Raw genomic sequence first — 24,558 nt, 5'->3', positions numbered from 1 at the left:
GGACACGCTATTCGCTGACATCACACATGACCGTACTTCCACAAACAAGAGAGAGGGAAAGAGGCATTTGGTACCATCACAAAGGTAGTGACTGAATTTAAAGTATTCCCGACGATATCGCCCCAAGTGTGAGTAATATTACCGAGACAACGAGCCGAGCGTCGAGCAACGGGACTGTCAACCCGGCACCGGACGTGACATCGGTGCCGACGGTGACATTGGCGTTGACAAAGCCAGCACCGCAGATATTATTAACACTCCTGGCCGAGGGGAGATATGTGGTGTCGAGAGTCTGGCCGTTGACCGTGGCCCAATGGGCGAAGATATTCATTGTGTCCTGCAGACACTGACCACAGGTCAGACCACCGGAACCGATTGTGCCGCCCAAGGGCATAAAATAAACATTGTAGTCATTTGGGGAGGTGGTGTTCTTCGCAGCGTCAACAAAACAGTAGTTCTGAGTCGCGGAATTGGTGAGACAGGTCGCGAGGTACATGGGCTGATACGCCATCAAGTCCTGATACGCGCCCTGGACAACCGAGTTGTTCGATTGATAGTCCCGGCCGCAATTATCCTCGAGGAGCATTTCCTCGGCCAGATTAGTTAATATGGACGCGCATTTGGAGAGAGGTTGCGAGCACGCGATGCTGAGGACGTGCGTGGTAGCCGCGGCGGAGGTCAACGTATGGAAGAACGAGTTGGAATTTTCCAGCAGTAAAGACACCGCGTGGCAGTCCGTCACAGTCGTGTTGGACAGGAATTTCTTGAAGAATGATACACAGGTGGCGTTGGCAAAGTTGCTGGACATGGAGTCGAATGGCGTGGGCATATCCGAAGTCGTGGTTCGGGGTAGTAGAAGACTACCATTGGGTCCTGTCTCGGTCGAATCGATCTCAACCTCGCGGCGGAACTGCGTGGTCTCGAGGAATGAAGATCCCCCGTGGTGATCGTCGGGGATCTCTCCACTCGGAGCCGCAGCCGATCGCGGAATGTTCACGACATCTGATACGGTTGTAGGCTGAGCCAGTGTGGACGCGGGCAAAAGGCACAGAATAAGCATTAGAATTAATAGGCTCTGGTAAAGGGAGCTGATGGTTATGGATAGGCGCCGGCCGGGATGCGACCGGCGACATCGCGATAAACGAGAGTGGGTTGGCATTGAAGAGAGCGACGCGGTTCGACTGCTGCGGCAGACTGAACCGTTGTTGGACAAGGGATCCACGATGAGATCAATGTAACGAACGACGTAGCCACGAAGGCTGAAAGAGAACGAGGCGATAGAGCTATGAATTGAGCGACATGGCACTCGTAAGCCCTCCAAGAGAAGGAAGTTCAGCTCGACATCCGAGCGAAGGGAATGAGCGAATGTGTAGAGACGAGGCCCCGGGGGGAAGTTGAGATTTTAGTGTTGAGCACACCGAAAGTAAACTTGGCCGAAGTGCGCTAGAGCCCGAAATAGCAGGGGCCGATGCAGGACTAGATCGTTCGGTGGAGTCGGCATCGCTCAGGGGAGAGAGTTTGGGGTTGCTCGGTGGTGAGACGGATATCCGGTAGGCTCGGGTTGCCTTCTTCTGCTGTGCTTCCCATACGGAGCAGCTAAGCTCGCTATACTCGGTATTTCCATTGTTCTCGTGTCACTCGATGCGACTGGTTTCGTGTCTCGTGTCTCGTTTCGCAATTTGCATTTCGCTTCCGTGAAATGAAAGGACGCCGGGAGGCAAGGAGCTCGCATGAGCACGAGGGGCAGCTCGTGTCGATCAAACAGACCTCTCTTAAACCAGTCAATCCTATGATCTACGATGATCATCTCGCGCAATTGACGATGATAAACAGTCATCGAAATATCGATGTTGCCCGCGGTGTAACGGGAACCAATTAGGTAAGGGAGAACTCGGGGCGGAGTCATTTCTTCCCCCGCGACCTTTCTACTTGACTACAACAATCATGTCCGAATCGCTTGTACCCGAGACGAGGGTACTGGCAGTGGCCAGTCATGTAAGTGTTTCTCTGTCTGTGCACTCGCAGCTCTAACGTGTTCCTAGGTGGTTTATGGGTACGTGATCATCTCGACCGTGGAGTCATCACGGCTAACAGCCCACCAGCCATGTGGGAAACACCATGGCCACTTTTGTCATGCAGTCCATGGGCTGTGAGGTCGCCGCATTGAATACCGTGCATTTCAGTACGTCTGACCTTGAACGACTTGACTCGGACGAGTCCACGGCTCCCGGATATCCTCAATTAACCCATGAGATAGGCAACCACACCGGATACCGGCAGTTCAAGGGCACTCGCGCAACCGCCCCGGAAATTACGGATCTCTACCAGGGTCTCTGCCAGAGTAACTTGACTGACTTTGATGTGATGCTGTCCGGCTATGCCCCCAGTGCCGCCGCTGTAGAAGCCGTGGGCAACATTGCCATTGACCTGAGGCGGAAGGCCGAGCAGAAACCTGGTTCATTTTTCTGGGGTGAGTCAATCCCAATTCTTCCGGTGATGCACCCTCTGACGATTGTGTCTTAGTATTGGACCCTGTCATGGGTGACCAGGGCCGGCTATACGTCAATGACGATGTCGTCCCCGCTTATAAGAAGATCATCCATCACGCAGACCTAATTCTGCCGAACCAATTTGAAGCAGAGTGGGTTACATATTGGCCGTTATCTCGAAAAACTGAATTTTCACATCTAACCCAAACCGCAGAGTCCTCTCCGGCATCAAGATCACCTCCCTCGCCACTCTAGCCGAGGCCATCACCGCCATTCACCGCATCTACTCCGTCCCGCATGTCATCATCACCTCCGTTCAGCTCTTCAAACTATCCCAGTCGGGCAAAACCCCCAGCCCGCCCGAGAACTTCCTAACCGTCATCGGCTCCACCACGCAATCCGACGGATCTCCGCGCCTTTTCCGGATCGACGTCCCCGCCCTCGACTGTTTCTTCAGCGGCACGGGCGACATGTTCGCCGCCCTGATGGTTGCCCGACTCCGCGAAGCCGTCGTGGCTGCTGGTGATGATCTTCGCACCACCCAGTCGTGGGTCTCCCCCGACAGCGTTCCGGCCACTAATCTGCCGCTGGCACAAGCGACCGTCAAGGTGCTCTCTAGCATGCACAGCATCCTCGAGCGGACCATGGAGGCCCGCAATGCAGAGCTGGCGCTTGCCTTGCCCGAACAGAATGGAGACCTGAGCCCCGAAGAGCAGCAGAAGCGCGACCATTTGCGTCGAACCAAGGCTGCCGAGGTGCGGCTGGTCCGGAATACGCGATTCCTGCGGGATCCTCTCGTGCAGTTCAAGGTGCAACAGTGGCGCAAGGAAGATCTCCCGGCACAATTGCAATAGAGGTCTAGAGAAAGTAAACAAGACGAGATACGACTAGATTACAAATGAGGCGGAGCAAGAGGGATAAATTGGGAAGCATCATTTTATCACGACCAAAACGGGCTTTCGGTTTGTATATAGATTCATCATTAGATCCAGACAAAGTAAATTCATATGTTTTGGGTTTGAGTCGTTCTCGACATGTAAATTCATTAAGTCTCCAGAGATTCTGGTTGCAAATATCTCTCATCTTTTTCTAAACGCCGGTGCTGCCGAATCCACCCGCGCCACGGACACTCTCTTCCAGCTCCTCGACGACGGTGACTTCAGGGGTGTAGATCTATAAAAGCCGTCAGAATAATTATCCCTGAATAACCGACCGAGTGAACTTACCCTCTCCAGAACCAGCTGGGCAATACGATCACCCTCCTTGACTGTATTCCAACGCATCAGCAGATAAACCGCGACCCACGAGTCATGCCTACATACCGGGAAAGTCGACGTCAGAGTGGTTGAACAGAAGCACCTTCACTTCACCACGGTAGTCGGCATCAATGACACCGGCACCGGTGTCAATGAAGTGTTTAGAAGCAAGACCGCTGCGGGGAGCCACGCGGCCGTCTAATCCAGAAATCGAATATTAGCCTCCATTTAGTCCAATTGCTGCCATTGTCCATCGGAAATGATCCCAAAAGCTTCCAGGCACCGGATAAACATACACGTCCCCTCAGGTACAGCAATAGCAATGCCAGTGTCAACCATGGCTTTCCCCTTGGCGGGGATGACCGTCTCCTTCGCACTGTACATATCGTACCCCGCAGCGAAAGCCGAACCCCGGGTGGGGGCCTTAGCAGAAGCTACGAGCTTCTTGACAAGCAGCGGGGGCAGATGCTGCTGGATCAAGGTAACAGCAGGGGCGGTAGGGACAGTCATGGCGTCGGTCTTGGTGCGTTTATGTAGCGGGGAGGCGGGGAGGGAGGGGGCTCTCGAGTAGGGATGGATTCGGCCGGCGGGGTGGTCTCTTTGGTCATGGCCAGAAAGAGATTTCGAATTGGGTAGGAAGAAAGGAACGAAAAGGTCAACGGATTAAAAACAAAAAGAGACCCACGGAATTGCGGTGTGGCTCGCGGTGAGCTTTCGCAGTCCCCTTGCGCGTGCGAGACGCGGCGCGCGTCCGGGCGGTGAAAGGGAAATGGATTTGCACGGTTTGCACGTTTGCTCTCCCCGCTCAAAGGCGGCCGAGGGTCCTCTGGGGCCGAGGTACCCCGGTTGTTCTGGGGTTTGACTTCATTTCCACTTCTGTATATATCCCGAATGAAATCTTGAGTCTTCAGTTTTCACGTTTCGTCCAATTTGCATCATGGCTGGAGAAGTGCGCCAGCCTATAGATCTCCCATCGCTGGAGCGGTATATTGACCAACATGTGCCTAATCTCAAGACTCCGCTGGGACTGAAACAGGTGAGACTGTTCAGCACCATGTCTAGGTCGAATGTACAGATGACTCATTATATATAGTTCGGCTTCGGTCAATCCAACCCTACGTACCAGCTTATTAGCGCCGATGGCAATAAGTACGTCCTGCGCAAGAAGCCTCCGGGCAAGCTACTGTCCAAAACGGCACACCGAGTGGAACGAGAATTCCAGATCATTCAGGCACTAGGCCAGACCGATGTGCCAGTGCCCGAGGCTCTTTGTCTATGCGAGGACAACAGCGTGATCGGCACGCCGTTTTACATCATGGAGTTCCTGGATGGGCGGCACTTTACCGACCCGGCGATGCCTGGCGTGAGCGGAGAGGAGAGAAATGCACTGTATGTGGAGATATCCTTGAAGGCCAAGAATCAAAAAGAGACTCACTCTTTTATAGATGGAAATCCGCAGTGGAAACGCTCGCCAAATTCCACCGGGTGGTACCCAAGACGGTTGGGCTCGAGAAGTTCGGCAAGCCGACGGGATTCTACGACCGACAGATTGCAACCTTCACGACGGTGTCCAAGGCACAGGCACAGGTGGTCGACGCCGACACTAAGGAACCGGTGGGTGAGCTGCCGCACTTTAACGACATGGTGACATTCTTCGCGCAAAAGGCGACGCAGCCGCGCGATCGGGGCACGCTAGTACACGGCGACTACAAGATCGATAACATGATCTTCCACCGGACGGAGCCGCGAGTGATCGGGATTCTCGACTGGGAAATGGCGACCGTGGGCCATCCGCTATCGGACTTTTGCAACCTGACGAGCCCGTACATCATGGACGGGGCGGACAGCCAGACGGAAATGTTCCAGCCCGGACGAGTGCAGGGGCTACCGTCGCGCGAGGACTGCGTGCGCTGGTACAGTGCGGTGGCCGGATACAATCCGGCGGAGGACATCCTCTGGGGCGATGCGTTCTTCGCCTTCCGAGGCTCCGTAATCATGCAGGGCATTGCGGCCCGGTTTGCAGGCCGCCAGGCGAGCAGTGCGCGGGCGAGCGACTACGGCAAGCGGGCCAAGCCATTTGCACTGTATGCGTGGGAGCAGGTCAAACAGGTACAACGGCAGTCCCAGCAGAAGGGCAAATTGTAGGGGCTGAAGCGGCAGACATTTCGGTGAATTTATTTTCGAGTCGACAGGAAATCTCGAACTCTCGTTCTGGGCTACCCAATCGGGGAATGGGCTGTACATACATCGAACGAATAAAAACCTTCAGAAAAGTTTCTCGAGTCCGATCGAGAAGGGGTAATCTATTTACTTGCCTAGCTTGGTAGGAGGTTCCGTAGAGACCGGGGGGATCGGGGGGACTTGTTTTTAGGGGAAGTACTCCGTACTCCGTACCAACGATCCCAGAAAAGGTACTCCGGACTTCCGTACGTCCTGTCAGCGACGCTCATTCGGTCCACGTTGGGGGTCGAGAACCCAGTCTATTTTCTGCGTGCGCACCACCTCGTTACGTCAACGCGCCACCCACCGTCTTCCGGATTTGGGCCATTTGCTCTCCTGTACGCTCGTTCCCGCTCTCGGGGACTCTCAGGGGAGGGGGTACGTGTTCCCCCCCGGGAGGATTATAATTGGCGGGTCAGAAAGGAAAGAGGGGGGCAGGAATGAGGCTACGTTGGCCTGCGGCTCCGGGTAAAGTGAGGCTGAGGGGGTGTGAAGAACCCAGGAATCCAGAGAACCCACACCCAAGAGGCCCCGACAGCGCTAGTCATAGTCGCTAGGCCGCGAAGAGGAGGTGCAGTGTCGCAATGAAATCTCGGCGCGGGCCGCGTATTGCCTGGTTGAAAGGAGGGGGCTGACCGGCTTTCTCCCTGAAACGCGGGCTAACGTGGATCACGTTGCGTTGTCAATCCTTCGAGAGGGGTATGTGACTGCTTCCGTTGATCACGGTGGTCGGAGAATGAAGTGTGAATCTCATCGATCATGATCACGACCACGACCACGGCCACGGCCACGGCCACGACCATGACCATGACCACGACCATCGATATCATAGTGGAGGCGTGCAGGTTCCCTTCCGGAGTAGTGGAGGAAAAAGGGCGGTGCGGTGCCACTCGAATGAACCCCGGTAGAAGACTCCGAAGTGCGAAATAGTGGAGCCTTGCGAGGGAAAAGAGAATCTTGGGATGTGCGACCGGGCCTCTAAAATCCTCCGACTGTCATCTGCGTCCAGTCCGGGGACTGTAGATTGTAGCAACCTATACAACGCCGGTGATATCGAGGAGAAAGAATACATCGCGTAGGGAGGACAGCAAATGGAAAAGGACGAACGGGAAAAAGGAAAGGGAAAAACGGAAAGAGCCTCGGGTTCCACTCAACCTTCAAGAGCCTCATTCAACCCGTCCCCCGTTCTGCTCTCTAATTCCCCCCCCCTCTTTCTTCATGTTCATTTTTCTTCTCTTTTTTTAGCCCCCTAGTTTTTCGGTTTCTGCTGGTATCATATGACTGGGTGTTCTCGATTTTGAGCCTCACTCGTCCTAACCTTACCTTCGTTTCCCCTCCCTCAGGCCCTCCCGCGGTAAGTCCAGCCCTGCACGGGTTATCTTTCCTACCTTTTGCTTCTTCTGCTTTCTTTTGCTCCATGCTCCTTGCTTCTTACTCCTAGCCTTCCTTCCTTTTGTGGCCGTCGGTCCGTTTCGGGGGACATGCGGCTCTTCACAGCTATAGCACTCCGGGACGTCCGCTAACGGGTACAGGGCGAACGTGTTGTCAACGCTCTTCACATGGTGTTCGATCGAGTCTCGTCCGCATAAACCATAACGACCTCACCGGCAAGGCAGACGGGTAGCTCTATGCTCCCGGTCCTGCCTTCATGACGTCCGACAACTATGACTCGGACGATGCCATGAACCGGTCCCCGCCCCCGAAGCCGCAGACCGTCAAGTACCGAGATGACGACCCCCTCCCGCCGTTCGTGCCCGGCAACGACGTCGCAAGCGCCAAGGGAACGCCGCGTTCCCGTAAGCCGCACTTGCCGGAATCCCAGACTCAAACGTGTCACGGCGACTCCGTGCTGATCAGGTATCTAGCGCCAGAACGTCCGGATATCGCGGCCCATGCCTACTACTTTCCATTGGCGGACTCGCCCCTGAAGCAGGAACTGCCCGAGAAACGTGGAGGTGGATGTTCAGCGGAGAAGACCCAGGTGCATTCGCCGCAGGTGAAGGAGCAGGCGTCGGACCTGAAACGTGAAGGTGGTGCAGATGGAGATGGCGATGCAGCTGAGGGTGAACGTCATAAGACAAACCCGCCGCCGCCGAGCAAAGAACCTCTGCCCCCGCCGCCACGACCTGTCGGCATTACACCTACCTCAGTGTCGCCTGGAGGGTATCGCGTACTGCCTTCGATCCAAGCTCCAGACCGAAGACCCTCCGAAGACCGCCCCGGCCTCTCCTCTCTCAACGACTCAACTAAACGATCTCCCGAGAAAATCATATGCCTTCCCTCCCTTCTCTCCTTACAGTCACCTCCATCATCATGCGCGGCAACTTCTCCAGAGTCTGGTAGTGGCAACAGTCGAGTTCTTCCACCTATCCGATCCGCCCTCGACGGACTCTCACCTAACGAGTTTCCTCACCCCCGACTTAACGGGTTACCTCCTCTATGCTCCTACCCCGGGTCTGCATCATCACGAAATGACTCGCCCCACGATCGGCAATTACCTCAATTCCTACCACAACAAATCCCACCCAGTCCGTTCTCGCACTTGTCTCCCGTCAGCATCAAGGATGCTTCCAACAATCCGTCTCCTGCATCGACTGCACCGTTCTGGCGAGGACCACCGCCTCCGCCTCCGCCTCTCTCTGAGCCAATTCATACGGCGACTCCCTACGACATGTCACCTATGACCGCGAAGAGTCCCGCGACGGGCTATCCCACTCCCACAGAGCAGGTTGGCTCCGGCCTGGGGTCGGGGGAACGAGCCTCGTTTAGCTCCCAACCATCCGCCAATGGGGTCCCCGCTACAGGTAGTTACAAGTGCACACATCCCGGGTGCACGGCGGCGCCCTTCCAAACCCAATATCTTCTCAAGTAAGTATAACATCACATAGATAAAGCTCTTGCCCTAACGTGCACGCAACAACAGCTCCCATGCCAACGTGCATTCTCAAGATCGACCTCATTTTTGTCCCGTAGACGGCTGTCCCCGTGGCGTAGGCGGGAAAGGATTCAAGCGCAAGAATGAGATGATGCGCCATGGCCTGGTACATAATTCGCCCGGCTATGTCTGTCCTTTCTGCCCCGACCAACAGCATAAATACCCTCGACCTGATAATCTTCAACGGTATGTAACTCTTGATAAGAAGCCTTTCGAGACCCGACTGACTGATTGGTTGCTTGGATAGACATGTCCGAGTCCACCACGTCGATAAAAACAAAGACGATCCTATCCTCCGACAAGTCCTCGCACAGCGGCCCGTTGGCAGCTCACGAGGTCGACGGCGGAGGATGAATTCAGCATAATTTCATGAACTACCGTCGGGTCGTTGCCCGCTGCCTTCATTGATTTGCAAGCGATTTCCGGCGATGGGAGAAGTATACCCATGCAGCATCCATGGTCCTCTTACCCTCTCAAAGCCTTCAACTTACGCGTTAACGAATTTCCCATCCGTGATACCTTTCTGTCCTGTCCAGCTCTTTTCCCATTCGCGTTCGCGTTCCCATTCCCGTTTCTGTTTTTCGATGATACCACATGTCAACCTGTTAGAAGCATGATGATACACGGGGCCATTCGTTATTTATCTAATTTCTGTGGATTGCCTCAAACAGCGTGTCTTTGGAAATGGTCCACTCGTTTTCCTTCCCTTCCATGTCAGATATTTCGTCCTTCTCTTCTTGTATTTGATTTTGGGCCACGAGCTACAAAAGGCCGAGAGCAGAAAACGAGGTGTTTGATCTGTCTTCGTATTCTGAAGCTCTGAAATTCTTCCAATTATCTCTTATCTTATTCCAAAGGCTACTGGTTTGTAGAATACCCACGGTTCCTTAGTGTGGTAGAGGCTTTTTTTTGGTTCGGTTGACAAGCCTAGCCTTCACACGTACATTCAAAGGGACTGATCTGGATAAAGAGGGCGGAACAAGATTCACGTTTCAATGAAGCCTTTTCAAGAATCTAGAGAGGGAGGGCAGCCTGCACCAAGTATGAAAAGCAACGCGACACCGAGGTGGTCCGCGCTAGATCAGACGAGGATTCGGAACGAGGTCGTAAATCCAGAGTTTCAACATAATACGACTTAACGTATGCTGAACCAGGCCCCATACTGGCCACGAATCCTTGCCGTCTCCGTCGCACAACAGACAACATTCTGACCGCCGTAAGTGGTACTTTTTTCTCGAGGAAATTACTAATATACTTCATCGAAAAAAAGCTAGGCAGACCCGGCGCGAAGGATCCGCCACGTGGGACGGCCCCATGTGCAGGGCGTCGGGGTGGTTCGGTCGCGAGTACCTCTATTTTTCGACAGAGCCCCAACCCCATCTGAAACGCCGGGCGCAATCCGGGCTGGATAGTGCTATAGTGCACGGTTGAAGGAAATATGTCGGGCGTTGCAAGTTCAATAAGGGATATAGTCAAGATTTGGAATGGGTGTTGCTTCCTAGGTTCAATTAAGCAGTAAAATGTATAGTGTACGTTGTGTCATTGCATGAGAACTAAATGGCAAATTCCACCTCGTAAGACACCCCCAAATCAAGAAAAGAACAAGGGTCACTTGTGAATCCATAGTGAGGACAACTCAATGACTAAAAACGGTAGTCCATTCGACTCTGCAAAACAGTGGGGCGGGCTCTAAGCCCCATTAGGCAAGCTTTTTGTTTCGGGCAAGTGATGCGATCGCAATCGAGGCCACTTGGTGCCTGGATTAGGGTGGCGTTGTATCTGCACTAACCTCAGCTCTACTCGATAGAAACATGAGGTAGTATTCAGATGGATTAGTTGAAAGCGAGGCCTTTTTTTGGGTTCTCTGCGTCAGCATTAAAAATAGAGAGTCATTTCGGTGTACGCGCTGGATTGGGAATTGGGTTTGGGGGCCGTTGGTGGTTCTACCGCAGAGATCCTTACGGCTGTGTTGAAAGCTATTTTTGACATTTTGATCTGTCATTTTCTTCACGGAGGGGTAATGGAGGGGTTGTAATAAACTGAATGCAGTAATTCATCCGGTAACGGTCCAGCCGTTAATTGTATATGGAGTAGTGTTATCATATGACAAAGAAACCCGATTCCCATGCATCGGCCCTCCCTTTCGCTTCGGGTTTTTGTCGTTTTTGAAGATTTCCAGTTCGCCAAAAGTCTATCACTTGCTCGCCAGGAGTCAATTTATTCCCTGTTCGCCTTGTTCACCGTATCTTTTCCCACTTGTAATTGTACAGCCAAAGAAAATGTGAAAGAAAATCAAATCAAACCCCGTATAACCCGGTCTTCGTGCATCCATAAACCATAAACCGTGGCCACGTCTCAAATCGATGGCATCATCAACTGTCACCTCGGCGATGAATCCGCCGCACATGATCCTTCATATTGTCGACCCGACTGAACACCCGCTCACAACCATCCCACTCGCAGACGATGCCAGGGTTGTGCTTTGCCTCGTGGCGGGTACGATCCTTCTTGCTGGAGAAGCCGCCCTGCCTCGACTGCGGGCAGCCTTCATGCCGACAGAAGAGATGCTTTCGGTGCCGGTTGAAATGCTTTCTCAGATCACAGCCTCGACGGAAAAGGGCCTGCGAGGTACATGTCGGGTACCCACAGCGCCAAACACCGTCTCCGGCCGGAATTCCGTATCTCGTGAGATCGGCGGGATTCGAAGGAGGCGAAGCCGGTCGGTGGCGAGACGATGGTGATTCAAAGTCAGATAGAGTGGGGGCTGGCGACGTGCTCATTACGGAGGAGGAGTCGATGGAGGCCGCTGGTGCAGAGGTTGGAGAGAGGAATCTCTCTGAAGTTGGGCGTGTGATGGCAGAAGGACCGGGACATAGGGGTGGAGTAAACCACTGTTCGGCATCAGTGCTCATGTGCTCACCCAGAAGCGGATACACGTTCGATGGGATCTCCGGAGAAGGGAATGCCAGCGAGTTCATGGCCGGGTAGGGTGCACTCGACTGGTAGAAGCTCGAGGCTGGATCACTCTCCATGCACCATCTGTTGATTTCCTCCGAGGTGTGTCGCGAGATGCCTTGAAACTGTGAGTTGGTCACGGGCTGAGAAGCCCCATAGTTGTAATACGGCTCCATGAAGGGTGACCTCGACACGGCGGGATCCATAGATGACACACCGAGTCCCAGCATGTCGGCATCCGATGCGCTGGACCAGGCACATAGAGAGCCCACAGCATCGCCGACGGGCGAGGCTCTCCGGTCAGATAGATAACTGTCCGGGGCCATGGAAGACGACATGTGTTCAGGCTGGGCCGGCACAACCCCCAGATGTGACTGAACAACGGGTAGATGAGTACCGGTCGAGGAGCTGACAGGGACGTCGATCAGGCCTTCCAGCTGGCTGTGGTTCAATGTGTCGCGTCCAGCGCTGACAGCCACCTCGCCATTCATTCTGGCTTCCCACTCGTTCTTCCTCATTCTGGGCATATCCGACGGAGAGTATACGATCTTGCTGGAGACGGCCGTTTTGGAAAACACAGGCGGAGCGCCGACCTTCTTGTCAAAGCCCAACAATGTGTTCGGTGGAGAATAGTGAACTCTCATGTCAACCAGTACTTGGAATACCTGTGTGTCTTAACCCCGAGCTAATTAGAAAGCAGACGGCCATGTGCTTGGAGTTGGGCTCAAGAAGATGACGTTCGGGGGGGAAAGAAAAATGGGGTCAAGATGATGAGCAAGAGGGGGAATTATAAGCTCGAGTCGAGTCGAACGTAACGGGAATCCACAGCCCAGGGGTCATCGGTCCGTCACGGTAAGTCCGATCTGTACCGCATATAAGGTCAATGAGGCAGTGCTTCTGATGAAGTCTAGGCGTTCCGTACCAAACGGAGAAAACAGAGTAGATCTGCGCATTTGACTCAGAATGGTAAAGAAAACAAAACATGCATCCCGGGCCGTTCGTCAAGGGACCAGAGTTGGGGGGGGGGGGGCACCTGGGACGCTAGAACCGCGGTGAATCATGATGATTCAGACCCGGGATCGGGGATAGCAAGTGAAGATCGAGTCATGTAATGAGCGTAAGTGCATGGATCACTGTGGGTAGGGCTGAAAAGCGAAATCCGAATTGAGCAGAAGTGCAGGGGGGCCGAAAATGCGTGGGGGCTACGAAGGCCGTTGATAGGCCTGGAGTACGAGTACCCAGGGTATTTCCGGTGATTCGCGACGAGCATGACTGAGTAGGTATGCTGCCCGGCGTTAAGCCAGTTCCAGCCTCGCGTATCCCCGGCTTATTGGCTGCGGGGGTTTACCGGTCCCAAAGCCAGTGTGGCTTTGGTCGTGGAGAGGGTTAATGTCCATCAATGTCCATGATGCCCATGACGTCCGACGTCCGTCGTCCCGGTGGAGCTAATTTTTGGCATCCGGTGGAGGGCGCGTGGAGAACGCCCGAGCCTCATTTCTGCAGAGCACCCTAAGGGACGAGATGTGTCGTCGGGGGTCACCCGCGTGAAGTCCCCGGGAGATTTTACAGCGTTCCCTCGAATGCCGAATGCTCAGGTCTCACGTACAGATCTTCCTCCGGACACCTGATCGTAACGCGGACGTAAAGGTAGCATCGAAGGCGTGGCCGTGCTTAGAGGGTAGTACGGGCCAGTCCAGCTGGAGCGTTGGCGGAGAGGCTCCCGTTCGAGCCTTTCCGCATGGTACGTTGATCCTTCCTGAAACAAGGCGGGATACGTGAGACCCTCAGGTTGGAAAATGGACTGGCATATTTCCTTCAGCTCGAAATCCATAAAGAGTCCTCGACGAGCCCGACACCGACGATTAGAACCGAGCTCTGACCTCCGTCAGAGACTTGCTGGGGGCACCGATTGGCCCGTTCACCCTTTTTTAGTGCTTAGCCCGGGGGCCGGCCATTCACGAGAGAGGTTGGGGACGGGCGGGTCGGTCTCCAGCAAACGCGAGAAGCGGTGTCTCGTGCAGCGAGGGCCGCATCGTGCATTCCAAGCCGCAAAGGTGGCTTTCCCCTCCCTCCTGCTGACGGATCTTCTCGCCGGTTTCGCCTACCGTAAGCTACTGTAGCTCAGATAGATGAACTTCGATTTCTAATCCGTAAAATCCAAAAAAGACCCTGATTGCGGGGCCTTGTTCTAATGACGACAGCCTACAAACCACGGCACCGGTCTCCACTCATTACCTCGGCAGGTGATTGAATAGTCGATGGGGCTGCAAAAGCATGATGGTTCTCTAATATTCTAGGTATCGTCGCATCCCGGCTTCGGCCCCCACTGTCTCAAACCAATCGAGGTTCCAACCTAGATTCTACAATTATAGCGACGTCCCCACATAATGTCTCTCATTTGGCCCCTATGTTCGATTGCTTCGTTGGCGACGCCGTCATCATACGTCACGTTGGCCCTCCGAGTCGGCCAGCAAGGGCCTGGTGTCTCCGTCGTGAGACCTCTTCTTGGTATCCGGTGCATCCGGATAGAGGATGTAGTGCTGAAAGATGAAGATCAGATCGAAGAAGATAGTGACATTACCCAAAAGAAGCTTCACGGGGTTTCCCGTGATGCCGCTCCAGTCGCTCTGAAGGCTGGAGTCAAGCACCAACTGCACCAGTGATAAAACCCCGCCGTTCAAATCCAAAAACATCGGAACAATACTCCAGCCGTAGGTCGACTTCCGCTTATAATTCAACCACGCCTGCGGCACGTACTTGAGAACGGTGATCACCAGCTTGATATACGAAATTGCATAGATCTTGAGGCAATGTCGACTGTATTAGAATCCGCCGTTCTCTGGATGATCGGGATCACTCACCACGTCAATCCACGCCCATGTCGATGGGTCGTAACCCCCATCCGGGCTTCGCACCAGCACTATGCAGATAACCACCAGAGGCGCAAAGACGGACCCCCAGAACAGGCCGAGCATGGTCTTGCTGATACGTTGGAAGCGAGACACATGCAACCCCCATATTGAAGGCCAAAATTGCGTGTACATGATGAAGCACAAGACCACGGCATGGACAGCGAATGCCAAATCGTTGAAGCGAACGGTGGGTTCCTCCGATGAGGGATGCCGGGCCGCATACTGCGCGCGGATCATGGGCGCATAGAGGAAGACACCCGTGTAGATTGTGTAACACGCGAACCCCAAAGTATTGATGGTGGGGGTGTCAATCGAGAGCCCCGAGGTGGATTTGCGTCTGTAATTGATTATAATCTGAGGATAGAAGGATGCCGACCAGCTCAGCATGCTATCAAGAGGGTCAGTATGTCCTTCTCCCAAAAAGAGTCGGCCTGCTATTCAGAAAGAGATAACTTGGCTCGCATTAAACATACTATATCCATCCTAAGAGGCTATCACGGCTTATCAGTATTGTTGACGGAAACTCGGATGTGAGCTGCAAGGGGCACTTACCGAGACAGGGCCCGAACAAAAAGTTCCATCTGAGGCTGAGCCATGTTTGGACCGAGCCCCGCGCGGGATTCAAGGTCGCCCTTTGGGTTTTTGAACCTGGAGAATGAAAGAATGGGAATGACGGCTCTCGTGGTGATAAGAGTCAGGTGATCCGCAATCGGTAGGATCACGTGATATTATCTGATCGTATCTTGAGGTGGAAGGCGGTCAGCCCGTTGCTCCGGTTATGCGCTGGCGCACTAAACCCAACGCGGTAGACAGTTGACAAGGGACTCGCTCAGCCCGTTGTTGATCCTGTACTACCCTTTCGTTCTCATCGATTCCGTGACTCCTGGCCGTCTTCCCAATCTCTTCCCAGTCTCTCCCTTTCTAATCACTTCGAAACTCCCTGGACTTGTGCGACTTCCTCCCTTCTTCGAGCCGTCAACATCAACGTTAACGGTACGCTTACGTTCCCCGCTCGGCGAAGACCGAACGAACCCTCATCCACGGAGAACCATAGTCGAGCAGTTTTGATATAAAGTTCCATTCGTCAGGTCGCCGGTGAACCAGAATTCTCATCGAGTCGCCGATCACGTCGCATGGTGCATTCTTCGGATCGGGAGATCTCGATAGATCTCCTTCGGTAAATCCGACATTCCAGAGATTCGATACCGCGCAGAACTGGGGCAATCATCATCAAAATGACAGACTCACTTACTGCTCCCGGGAGCAGTACGTACTCGTCGAATACACTTCATGTTGGCGATGGGACATGGGAACTGGGGCGTGACACGTTCCTGCTGCCCAACCTGATGGGTGTGAACTTTGAGACAATGCGATACAACGGTTGGTGTTTGCGACCCGAATGATCAATTACTGTCGAACTGACATATTTCAGGCATGGGAAACCGATTCAAGGATATGGCCGGGTACCATTCCATAATTATTGCCCACGGTGTGATTGCGACCATTGTCTTCTTGGGTCTCGTCCCGATTTCAACATTTATCATCCGTTACTACTCCCGATGGAATCCATATTGGGCATTCAAGCTTCATGCTTGGTTCCAAGTGCTGACATTACTGTTGACAACGGTGGTGTTCGTGCTGGGCTGGTTTGCCGTTGGCCCGGAGAGGAGCTTAACCAACCCGCACCATGGGATTGGCTTGGCAATCTATGTCATGGTCATCTTCCAGATGCTTTGGGGCTGGTTTGTACACAAGAAAGAGAGCAAAAGGACGCGACACCATGTTCCTTTGAAGTTGGTGGTAAGTCAGCCCTGATTAAACCACGTTGGTCCCGATTAATTCCTGAATTTAGATTCACCGATGGTTTGGTCGTGCTCTGGCTCTCTTAGGAATAATTCAGATTCCTCTGGGGCTGACGCTCTACGGATCCCCCAAGGTTCTTTTTATCCTCTTTGCGCTTGCGGCTTTTGCATATTTGATGGCTTACTTCGTTCTGTCCTACCTCTACGATGACGAGGGGTATCATATGGCAAGTGAACACGGTAGTCGATACACGGGACCATCGGTTGTCGAAGAGTCACACCATGGTGGTGGCGGTGGTGGTTTAGGGGAGGCCTTGGCCGGAGGTGCTCTTGGAGCAGGGCTGGCTTCAATATTCCAGCGGCGCCAACGAAACCGCCCTACAAGCCAGGCTTATGAGGAGTCACGCACGTCTATTTCGGACGAGAAGTACTCTGATGAGTCTTCTCGTCACCATGGCGGTGGTGGCTGGGGCAAAAAGATCCTTGAACTCGGTGCATTAGCAGGCGCGGGTATGTTGGCGAAGAAGTGGTGGGATCGTCGACGAGGCCGTGAAGAGGACACCGAATCAGGACGATACAGACCCGCCCACTCGCGCGTCGACAGCTATTCAGAAGACTCTCTCGGTCGACTGGAAGAGGGACGACCGGAGCCTAGTCATCAAGCACCTCTCAATCGACCCCCCAGCCGTCCACCTAGTAGGCCTCAGAGTCCCGGTTCATCATACTACTACAATAGTACATATCTCACTGAGCCTCAGCAGAGGCGTCCCTCGCATGGGGTTCGTGATGCAATCCTTGGCGCTGGCGCCTTTGCTGCGGTGAAGAGAATGTTCAGCCGCAAAGGCAAGGATGACGATGAAAAACGCCGACTCGACGACATTCGCCGCCGAGAAGAGGAAGACGAGCAACTGCAACGAGCGAACAGCAAGCGACGACAGCAAGGTGAAGGATTCTATCCGCAGCGACGACGCCCAAGCTCCTACACTGAAAGTGATCTCACACCAACCGATCTTACTCCTCGGCCACCTGGACCACCTCGACAATCATCACACGGCTCTCCCCTCTCGGCAGGACCAGTCGCAACCGGCGCTGCCTACCCTACACACTCCGACATTCCTCCCCTTCCTCCAGTACACCATGAGCTGTCCGGTGACCTAGGCCCACCGCCACCTTCCCATTACTCCCATTCTCACCACGCGGAGGAGATGGCAGCAGGAGCTGCTGCCGGAGCTGCAATGGGCGCCGCATCCAGCCATCGCCGCAGCGACGTGAGCCGACGAGACGACCATGGTGAGTCACCGCCAGTCTCCGTCAAGGTGAAGATGCACAATGACGGTCGACATGTCACGCTGCGCCGACTGACAGAAGAAGAAGCCGCTGCGCAACGTGAAGCACGCCGCAGAGAGGACCGAAAATCTCGTCGTCGCGGTAGCAGTGCAGGATCCCTGTCCGGGGGAGAACATGAATCTGATCGCTGGCGCCGTGTTGAGGCGAAGGAGCGCCTACAGGCCGAGCAGATACGACGAGAGCAGCAGGCCGCAATGGCAGCACCTGCCGCTCCATCAGGCAGCATGCCTCCCTCTCCCTTTCCCCAGTCTCAGTCTCAAAGCAGTGTCATGCCGCCGCCACCTCCTGTCCCGCATCCTGCACCTTCGAGTATGCCATACGGCCCTGGGAGTGTCACGTCACCCGGTACATGGACCGGCACCGAAGCCAGCGGGTCCTACGCTAACAACCGACGACGCAGAAGAGCTGAGAGAGCTCGCGCGCGACAGGACAGGCAACAACGGCCCGGCGTGGAATTTGAGTAAAGAACTCGGCAGGTTTTCTTTTTTGTTATCTGATTGTTTCTGTCCAGGATGGACACTGCCACGACCTGTATAAATGAGTTGTGTTTCAACTTCTTGTCGATATGAATGCTCTGGTGCGTGAAATGATTTTTCTTGGATAATGGACATGTTTGCGAGCGAAATGATTTGAAATGGGAAGGCAACTTTGGGATGAAAATTTGTTTCGTTTTTCTCTATTCTATTTTTTGTGGAGAATATGTTGTTGTTTGGCCAATCACTCAATCAACCGTACCTCCCTGAGGACAGTGTTCAAACCGGCACTTCTTTTTGCGTCCTGTGTAAAATTGTAAACAGTATCTTAATTGCCCTTTCACCACCTCCCTCATTTTCCCTCATACCGTCGTTGAACTCACCACTAGGCGGTCTTTTACAGTACGTCTCAGGACCAATTCGTCTAATCTGATCAACGTATTACTAGAAACTGTTATCAATTAGTTGGGTATTAGAATCAAGTGCATATCCGAATACCCCGACGCTCCCCAAATTTGGCGGTACATTTTTCCCCCGTCTGATGAGAAAGATTGGGAAACAAGATCGGGTCAGATCGGGCTAGATCGGATCGGCCCGGTTCCATCGACGGGCCGCGGTATGAATTCTTGGAACCTCAGGAAGTGGGTCCACACACACACAGAGTCCAGGAATGGTGGTGGATTCCGTTGATGGAATGAGAATAATGTCTAATCGCGCATTTCTCATGTAATACCCCATGTTGCATGTTGCAGAGCCAGTTGTGGCGGTGATCAGATGATGGACGCCCCTAGAAGCCATATTTCAAGGTGCGGATGTCTGTCGTCGGGGAGCCGGGAGCTAACTATGGCAGGAAATTGGAGCCTCAGGCATTGAGGCTTAAGTTGGAGTAGGCGACCTGCCCGGAGCCAATTTCTGCTGAAGTAAAGAAGGGACGAGCAGCGACCGTGGTCACAACTGACGAAATTATTTTCGGATCGGTATCCGGGAAGAAGCTCAGGTGCAACCAAGTGTACCAGAGAACAGTCGTCGGAAAACCAGGACGGAACAAGGCTCATACCACCTATAGTCTAAAACGAAGCGTATATTCAAGTGTACAAAATATTGCGAGATAGGCGTATATACTATGTTAGATACAAATGAGTGGCACTCACTCAGCCCCCAGATATTTATTCCTGAGAGGATACAGTATACTGTTCCTCCGTGCTTACCACCACACCGGCCTCAATAATAGGCCCATTATAGATCTTTCTTCCATAGATTAGATACCAGCCAAGACCAAGGAAAAACTCGCCAGAGAAGACGACAATCGACCAGTTCATGTTAACTGGAGTGACGGGCAGACCCTGGGGGAAGAAGGAGAAGACTATGGCGATAGTAAGGAAGATAATTGATGCCATATTGATAGGGATCCCCCATCGGCCGAGAGTCCAGGGGCCGTAATTGACATGCTCTCCCTTGATTTTCTTCAAGAACATGAGCACGATAGCAATTTCGTAGGAGGCAAAAAGGCCAGCTGTAGTCAATGAAATCATGGCGTTGAACGCAGCACTGGAGGGAATGTTGATGATGCATATAATGCCTGTAATGACAGCGCAGAGAATGATGGCACGGATGGGGAGGGATGACCCGGTCATTTTCAGCTGGATAATGGATTTTCGTTAGTGACTGCTATTATATTATTTGGGCGCGGAGGTGGGATAATTCATACGTGAGAGACGTGAGAGAGGAAGTCCGAGAACGGAACACCCTTGTCTCGCGCAAATGCCCAGGTGAGACGGGAAGATGAAGCCAGGAAACCGAAAGATGCACAGATAACGAGCGCCGCGGGGATGGCGGCCATCACGGAGGCTCCAACGCGAGAGTTGGTGGCGGCGTAAAAGACTTCGATATAACTGTACCCAGTATCGGAGGTCAGGGCTTTGTCGACATCACCGATACAAAATAGGAAGGTGACGACGATGGCAAATCCAAGGGTACCGTTTAGCAAGATTGTGCCGATCATACACCAGGGTACAGTGACAGACGCGTTGATGACTTCCTCAGCTATAAGAGTGCGTTAGTACGAGATAATTTTGTTGGGCTGTCATATTCATTCTTACCCATGTGACAGGGGCCATCATAACCTGACAGGTATTGTTAGATAAAATTACACGGGTTATTGGGAGATATGGGAGAGTATCGTACCGATAAAGGGGAGATTGGTTCCCATCAGCCCAATCAACCAAGTCAATCCGGAGCTTGACCACCCGGAATCATTTGTGAATGTACCGAATACATACGAAGCATCTTTGTGAGGTGCCAGATAGGCAAGAGGGATCAGAACGGCAAAGAAGCCCATGACGTGAAGGATCAAAATGAGACCTTCCACCTTAGGAAGAAGCTTTGCCCCAACTGAATTGACGAGCACGCAGACAACCAGCCCGGCAAAACACAGCAAGGTTCCGTGCCACCTCTGCAAGTCGTAGCTGGGATAGTTCAAAACAAGAAGACCCTGGGTAACGGTTGCACCGAAGTAAACACCCACGGCAGTGTTCGCCCACCATCCGATCAAGTCCAGCCAGCCAGTCACCCAGCTCAGGAATACAGCCTGACTTTTGGGAGCTAGCATTGATACCCAGTGATATTGACCGGAGGAAGTAGGAGCCCTGGATTGCGTTAGTATAATGGAGCCTCTGGATTAAGGATACGGGTCATCGTACATCGAGGCCATCTCGGCCAGGGAGGCCGCTGTTACCAGTGCACCCATCCAACAAAAGATAAATCCATAGACGAGAGTTGCGGGACCTCCATCAGCCATTGCCATTGTATTACAACTATCATAATCGATGAGCTTTCTGAACACGTGAGGGGTTCATACTCGAACTTACAAGAGCACCGCCTCCCAAGTACACATCATCGTTGTGGTAAACCCCAACATCGACAAGAAGCCAAAGTTTCGCTGTACTGGTTAACTTCCAACCCGGTTCAATATTTGTCGGAAGTAACTCACCTCGAAACGCTGCTTCTTGCCCGCCCTGGCCATATCCTCGTCATCGCGGTCCTTGTAGCGCTGGGAGCTTAGCTCCCGAACCGCTAGATTGCCATCCTTGAAAACCATCTTTTTCAAAGGGGGAGGTATATCACACCCAAATCTATGGCAGCATAAGAGTGAAGAGAGAGTAAGAATAGAGAAGCCAGGGTTCCAAGAACAAAAAAAAAGAAAAAGAACCAAGGCTGCGCTTATCAGGCCGGCCGCAGATGGATCCAATACCCCATTGGAAGATTGAGGTGGTCGCTTAGCCTCGTGGCAATATGTGTTGCACTTGCGAAGTTAAACCAGGTTAGCGCATGGAAAGAGATTCTGGACCCCAAGCCTGGCCGAGACAAAACGTACTGACTAATTAAGTGGAGACCAGACTACTACCTAAATCTTGAAATGGACGGTGCAATATGAGAAGAAAAGGGGGCGAAGAGACGGTTCATTGCGCTAAGCAATGCGACGTGGGGCTATTACCGGCCATGTGAAGACGGCTTTTCTCTTCAAACTTTCACACTAATGTATTAATTTGCAGGGATTCCTTGGGATTGTTACATTGTCCCACCCCCCGAAAATGATTTCTGGATTAATTCTCACCCGATTGGGCAAGCAGAAGGGTCCACCGGCGGGCCAACTGTCGATATGTCCCAGCGATGTCAGATCCACTGGGGCCGAAAGCCGAAGGCCCGTCCACTGAAGGGAGACGGAGACATATTTATCCCACATCTTTGGGAAATCTCCTTTTTCCAGGGTTTTTTTTGACTCCTTCCGACTCTTTTCCCTTTGATCAGAGTCACTCAATCAATTTTTGACCTATAGTTCGCACTCGTCACGATCCGTGCGTTTGGACATTCTCCTTTCTTCCGCTTGAAACTGTTTTTGCCACGTTTCTTTCTTCCAATCTGCACCGGTGCTTCCAGCAATTTCAACATGGGCTCGACAGTTGATTGGTCTCAGCGTCCCACTTACTCCCCGGAGCAATTGGACAAATACTTCGATAGAATAAAACTTCCTGCGAAGTATCGGCAATCTCCAGTCGTTCAGACTGGTGCAATTAGTGACAATGAGACCGCTTTAACCTTCTTGAAGGTACTAGAGCGATATCAGGTGGCAGCAGTGCCATTTGAAAACCTCGATTTGCATTACTCGGTGCAACGCCACATTTCCATAGATACGCAAAAGGTTTTCGAGAAGATCGTGGGGGACAAGTCCGAGCGGGGAGGGTACTGCATGGAGAACAGTACGCTTTTCGGAACTGTCTTGCGAAGCTTGGGCTACCAGGTTACCTCGGTCGGGGGAAGGGTTAATGAAGCTGCACAGCCAATGTCGGCCTCGAAGAACTGGAAGGGCCCTAAATACGATGGATGGTACGGTTGACGATCACCCATTCCCCGCATGAAACATGGAAGCCTCGAGGGAGTGATCTTCGAACCCTTCCCTGCGACCTATGCTAGCAGGGAATATCAATTGCCCCCTGGAGAATCATCACTAATAAGTCTCCTCCCAGGAACCACATGGTCAACCTCGTTACTATCGGCGAACAAAAGTACCTGATAGACGTGGGATTTGGATCAAATGGACCACACCAGCCTGTACCATTAACTCGGGATTTCGAGTTCCACAACGTGGGTGACCAGTCCGGATGCCTGCGCTATGGACCAATCACCCAACATACCAACAAGACCCAAGCTCTTTGGCAATACGAGTTTCGGAATGGGGGCGGAGACTGGATCCCCGCTTATTGCTTCACAGAGACCGAGTTCATTCCCGACGATTTCACCATGGTGAATTACTATATGAGCACCAGCCGAGACAGCTGGTTTACTTATCATGTTGTGTGTGTTCGGATGCTCCTGGATGAGGCGGGTGACAATTTTGTGGGTGACCTAACGCTGTTTAATAATTCGTTAAAAAAGCGGATGGGTGCCACATCGGAGGTGATACAGATATTCAGCTCCGATGAGGAGCGCGTGTCTGCATTGGGCAAAATGTTTAATATCCATATTGGTCCAGCCGATAGAGATAGTATCCGCCGCACTTTTTCGGAGATTCTCTAAATGTCCTAGCCTGTCTATGTTTGCACATAAATTCAACGTCTTTTTACCTTGTTTTCTTCATGCCCTTCCCCTTTACTATTCTCAGATGGTAGCGAAGGCTACTAGGCTAGTTGCAGTGAGTCATCCTAATCAAATATAACTCTAGGTACATACGCGATGCCAGATTGGGAGCGGATGGGGCCGCGCATATCCACTCCTGGAACTGACATGGATCTGTGTCCGCGAGTCCGACGGCGGACGAATGGGCTAACGAGTGCTCCAATCAAGTTAATGAGTGTAGGCTCCACACATCCTCCCATATGCAACGTAGGAGTACCTCCGGAGTTGACGAGTACCTCCGTAGCCGATGAGTATCATAGTACATCATTAAATTTGTTTGGTGGATCCCAAGCAGATCGTGTGGGACAGATTTAGCCAATGCACTTTGTTGATTTCCTCGCAGAAGCGACAACGAACCTCCCGATTTCCCATCTCCATGTAGTACGTAAAACAAAAATGTACGTTTCTTACATCCATAGATTTGAAGTATCGAAGTGACTACAGATACAAATTATGCACATGAGTATAAAAAGGAACACTAAGTCGTGCCACGATTGTCAACAAAGGATAACCTGAGAATAATCGGGTTGAAACCTACTTACGCCACCAATTTCCTTATAGAATAAGGAATGTTATTTGTAAATGGTAGACCGACTCAAACAATGCTACTTCAACTCGGCTAAAATGCGCTGCCTAAAGTTTGACCGATCCTGAAGGATCATGGATGCCCCTGGATGGCCGATCCATACGAGGCCCCGGTCCACTTAGCCCGTGTTTCCTTCCGTTTTGTAGCCGTAGGCTCCGATGGTGCATGAGACTTAGTGACAAGTATAATAAGGTTCCAAGTTTGAGGGATTTTGTGGATAGAATATAGATTGCATGGACCCAAAATAACGCCAGGAATGCCCAGATCTACCTAGATCTGGCCATCGGGGCCATCGGGGCCATCTTCTGCGCCGGTTCGCAGTCCAATATACCAGGAGCGCCGATGGTCAATACTACGGTACTGGTGGTTCTTGTAGATTATCGCTACCCATCGATCCCCCCAAAACTATAC

At 52.6% G+C, this 24,558-nt stretch overlaps 9 protein-coding genes across 9 annotated transcripts; 5 read left to right on the top strand and 4 right to left on the bottom strand.

Annotated features, from left to right (window-relative positions):
* Nucleotides 1-97: 97 nt before the first annotated feature.
* N7498_001488 (uncharacterized protein) lies at nucleotides 98-1,060 on the bottom strand (the record flags this gene model as incomplete). Its single annotated transcript, XM_058448551.1, has 1 exon — nucleotides 98-1,060. The coding sequence occupies one exon, from the start codon at nucleotides 1,058-1,060 to the stop codon at nucleotides 98-100; it is 963 nt and encodes a 320-aa protein (XP_058313962.1).
* Nucleotides 1,061-1,944: 884 nt separating this feature from the next.
* Nucleotides 1,945-3,343, top strand: N7498_001487 (pyridoxal kinase; the record flags this gene model as incomplete). Its single annotated transcript, XM_058448550.1, has 6 exons — nucleotides 1,945-1,995; nucleotides 2,043-2,053; nucleotides 2,103-2,182; nucleotides 2,258-2,470; nucleotides 2,524-2,641; nucleotides 2,704-3,343. 6 exons carry the CDS (start codon nucleotides 1,945-1,947, stop codon nucleotides 3,341-3,343), a joined length of 1,113 nt encoding a protein of 370 aa, XP_058313961.1.
* A 1,339-nt stretch (nucleotides 3,344-4,682) lies between these two features.
* On the top strand, nucleotides 4,683-5,890 carry N7498_001486 (phosphotransferase family protein; the record flags this gene model as incomplete). Its single annotated transcript, XM_058448549.1, has 3 exons — nucleotides 4,683-4,781; nucleotides 4,839-5,134; nucleotides 5,191-5,890. 3 exons carry the CDS (start codon nucleotides 4,683-4,685, stop codon nucleotides 5,888-5,890), a joined length of 1,095 nt encoding a protein of 364 aa, XP_058313960.1.
* A 1,723-nt stretch (nucleotides 5,891-7,613) lies between these two features.
* On the top strand, nucleotides 7,614-9,265 carry N7498_001485 (uncharacterized protein; the record flags this gene model as incomplete). Its single annotated transcript, XM_058448548.1, has 3 exons — nucleotides 7,614-8,833; nucleotides 8,889-9,086; nucleotides 9,148-9,265. 3 exons carry the CDS (start codon nucleotides 7,614-7,616, stop codon nucleotides 9,263-9,265), a joined length of 1,536 nt encoding a protein of 511 aa, XP_058313959.1.
* Nucleotides 9,266-11,272: 2,007 nt separating this feature from the next.
* On the bottom strand, nucleotides 11,273-12,382 carry N7498_001484 (putative C2H2 transcription factor; the record flags this gene model as incomplete). The annotated part of the gene is made up of 1 exon (XM_058448547.1): nucleotides 11,273-12,382. One exon carries the CDS (start codon nucleotides 12,380-12,382, stop codon nucleotides 11,273-11,275), a length of 1,110 nt encoding a protein of 369 aa, XP_058313958.1.
* A 1,911-nt stretch (nucleotides 12,383-14,293) lies between these two features.
* On the bottom strand, nucleotides 14,294-15,363 carry N7498_001483 (putative L-cystine transporter; the record flags this gene model as incomplete). Its single annotated transcript, XM_058448546.1, has 4 exons — nucleotides 14,294-14,656; nucleotides 14,717-15,155; nucleotides 15,241-15,258; nucleotides 15,320-15,363. 4 exons carry the CDS (start codon nucleotides 15,361-15,363, stop codon nucleotides 14,294-14,296), a joined length of 864 nt encoding a protein of 287 aa, XP_058313957.1.
* Nucleotides 15,364-16,002: 639 nt separating this feature from the next.
* On the top strand, nucleotides 16,003-18,380 carry N7498_001482 (uncharacterized protein; the record flags this gene model as incomplete). Its single annotated transcript, XM_058448545.1, has 3 exons — nucleotides 16,003-16,147; nucleotides 16,200-16,567; nucleotides 16,620-18,380. 3 exons carry the CDS (start codon nucleotides 16,003-16,005, stop codon nucleotides 18,378-18,380), a joined length of 2,274 nt encoding a protein of 757 aa, XP_058313956.1.
* Nucleotides 18,381-19,555: 1,175 nt separating this feature from the next.
* N7498_001481 (uncharacterized protein) lies at nucleotides 19,556-21,486 on the bottom strand (the record flags this gene model as incomplete). The annotated part of the gene is made up of 7 exons (XM_058448544.1): nucleotides 19,556-20,029; nucleotides 20,098-20,432; nucleotides 20,489-20,512; nucleotides 20,574-21,034; nucleotides 21,089-21,202; nucleotides 21,257-21,327; nucleotides 21,379-21,486. The coding sequence occupies 7 exons, from the start codon at nucleotides 21,484-21,486 to the stop codon at nucleotides 19,556-19,558; spliced, it is 1,587 nt and encodes a 528-aa protein (XP_058313955.1).
* Nucleotides 21,487-22,335: 849 nt separating this feature from the next.
* N7498_001480 (arylamine N-acetyltransferase family protein) lies at nucleotides 22,336-23,462 on the top strand (the record flags this gene model as incomplete). Its single annotated transcript, XM_058448543.1, has 2 exons — nucleotides 22,336-22,772; nucleotides 22,913-23,462. The coding sequence occupies 2 exons, from the start codon at nucleotides 22,336-22,338 to the stop codon at nucleotides 23,460-23,462; spliced, it is 987 nt and encodes a 328-aa protein (XP_058313954.1).
* Between the last annotated feature and the right edge of the window lie 1,096 nt (nucleotides 23,463-24,558).

This window comes from Penicillium cinerascens (genome assembly GCF_028974065.1).
Source record: "Penicillium cinerascens strain IBT 15544 chromosome Unknown contig_16_segment0_segment0, whole genome shotgun sequence".
Lineage (NCBI taxonomy): Eukaryota > Fungi > Ascomycota > Eurotiomycetes > Eurotiales > Aspergillaceae > Penicillium > Penicillium cinerascens.
The sequence above is the reverse complement of the archived record's forward strand: the minus strand, read 5'-3'. Positions and strand labels throughout refer to the sequence as shown.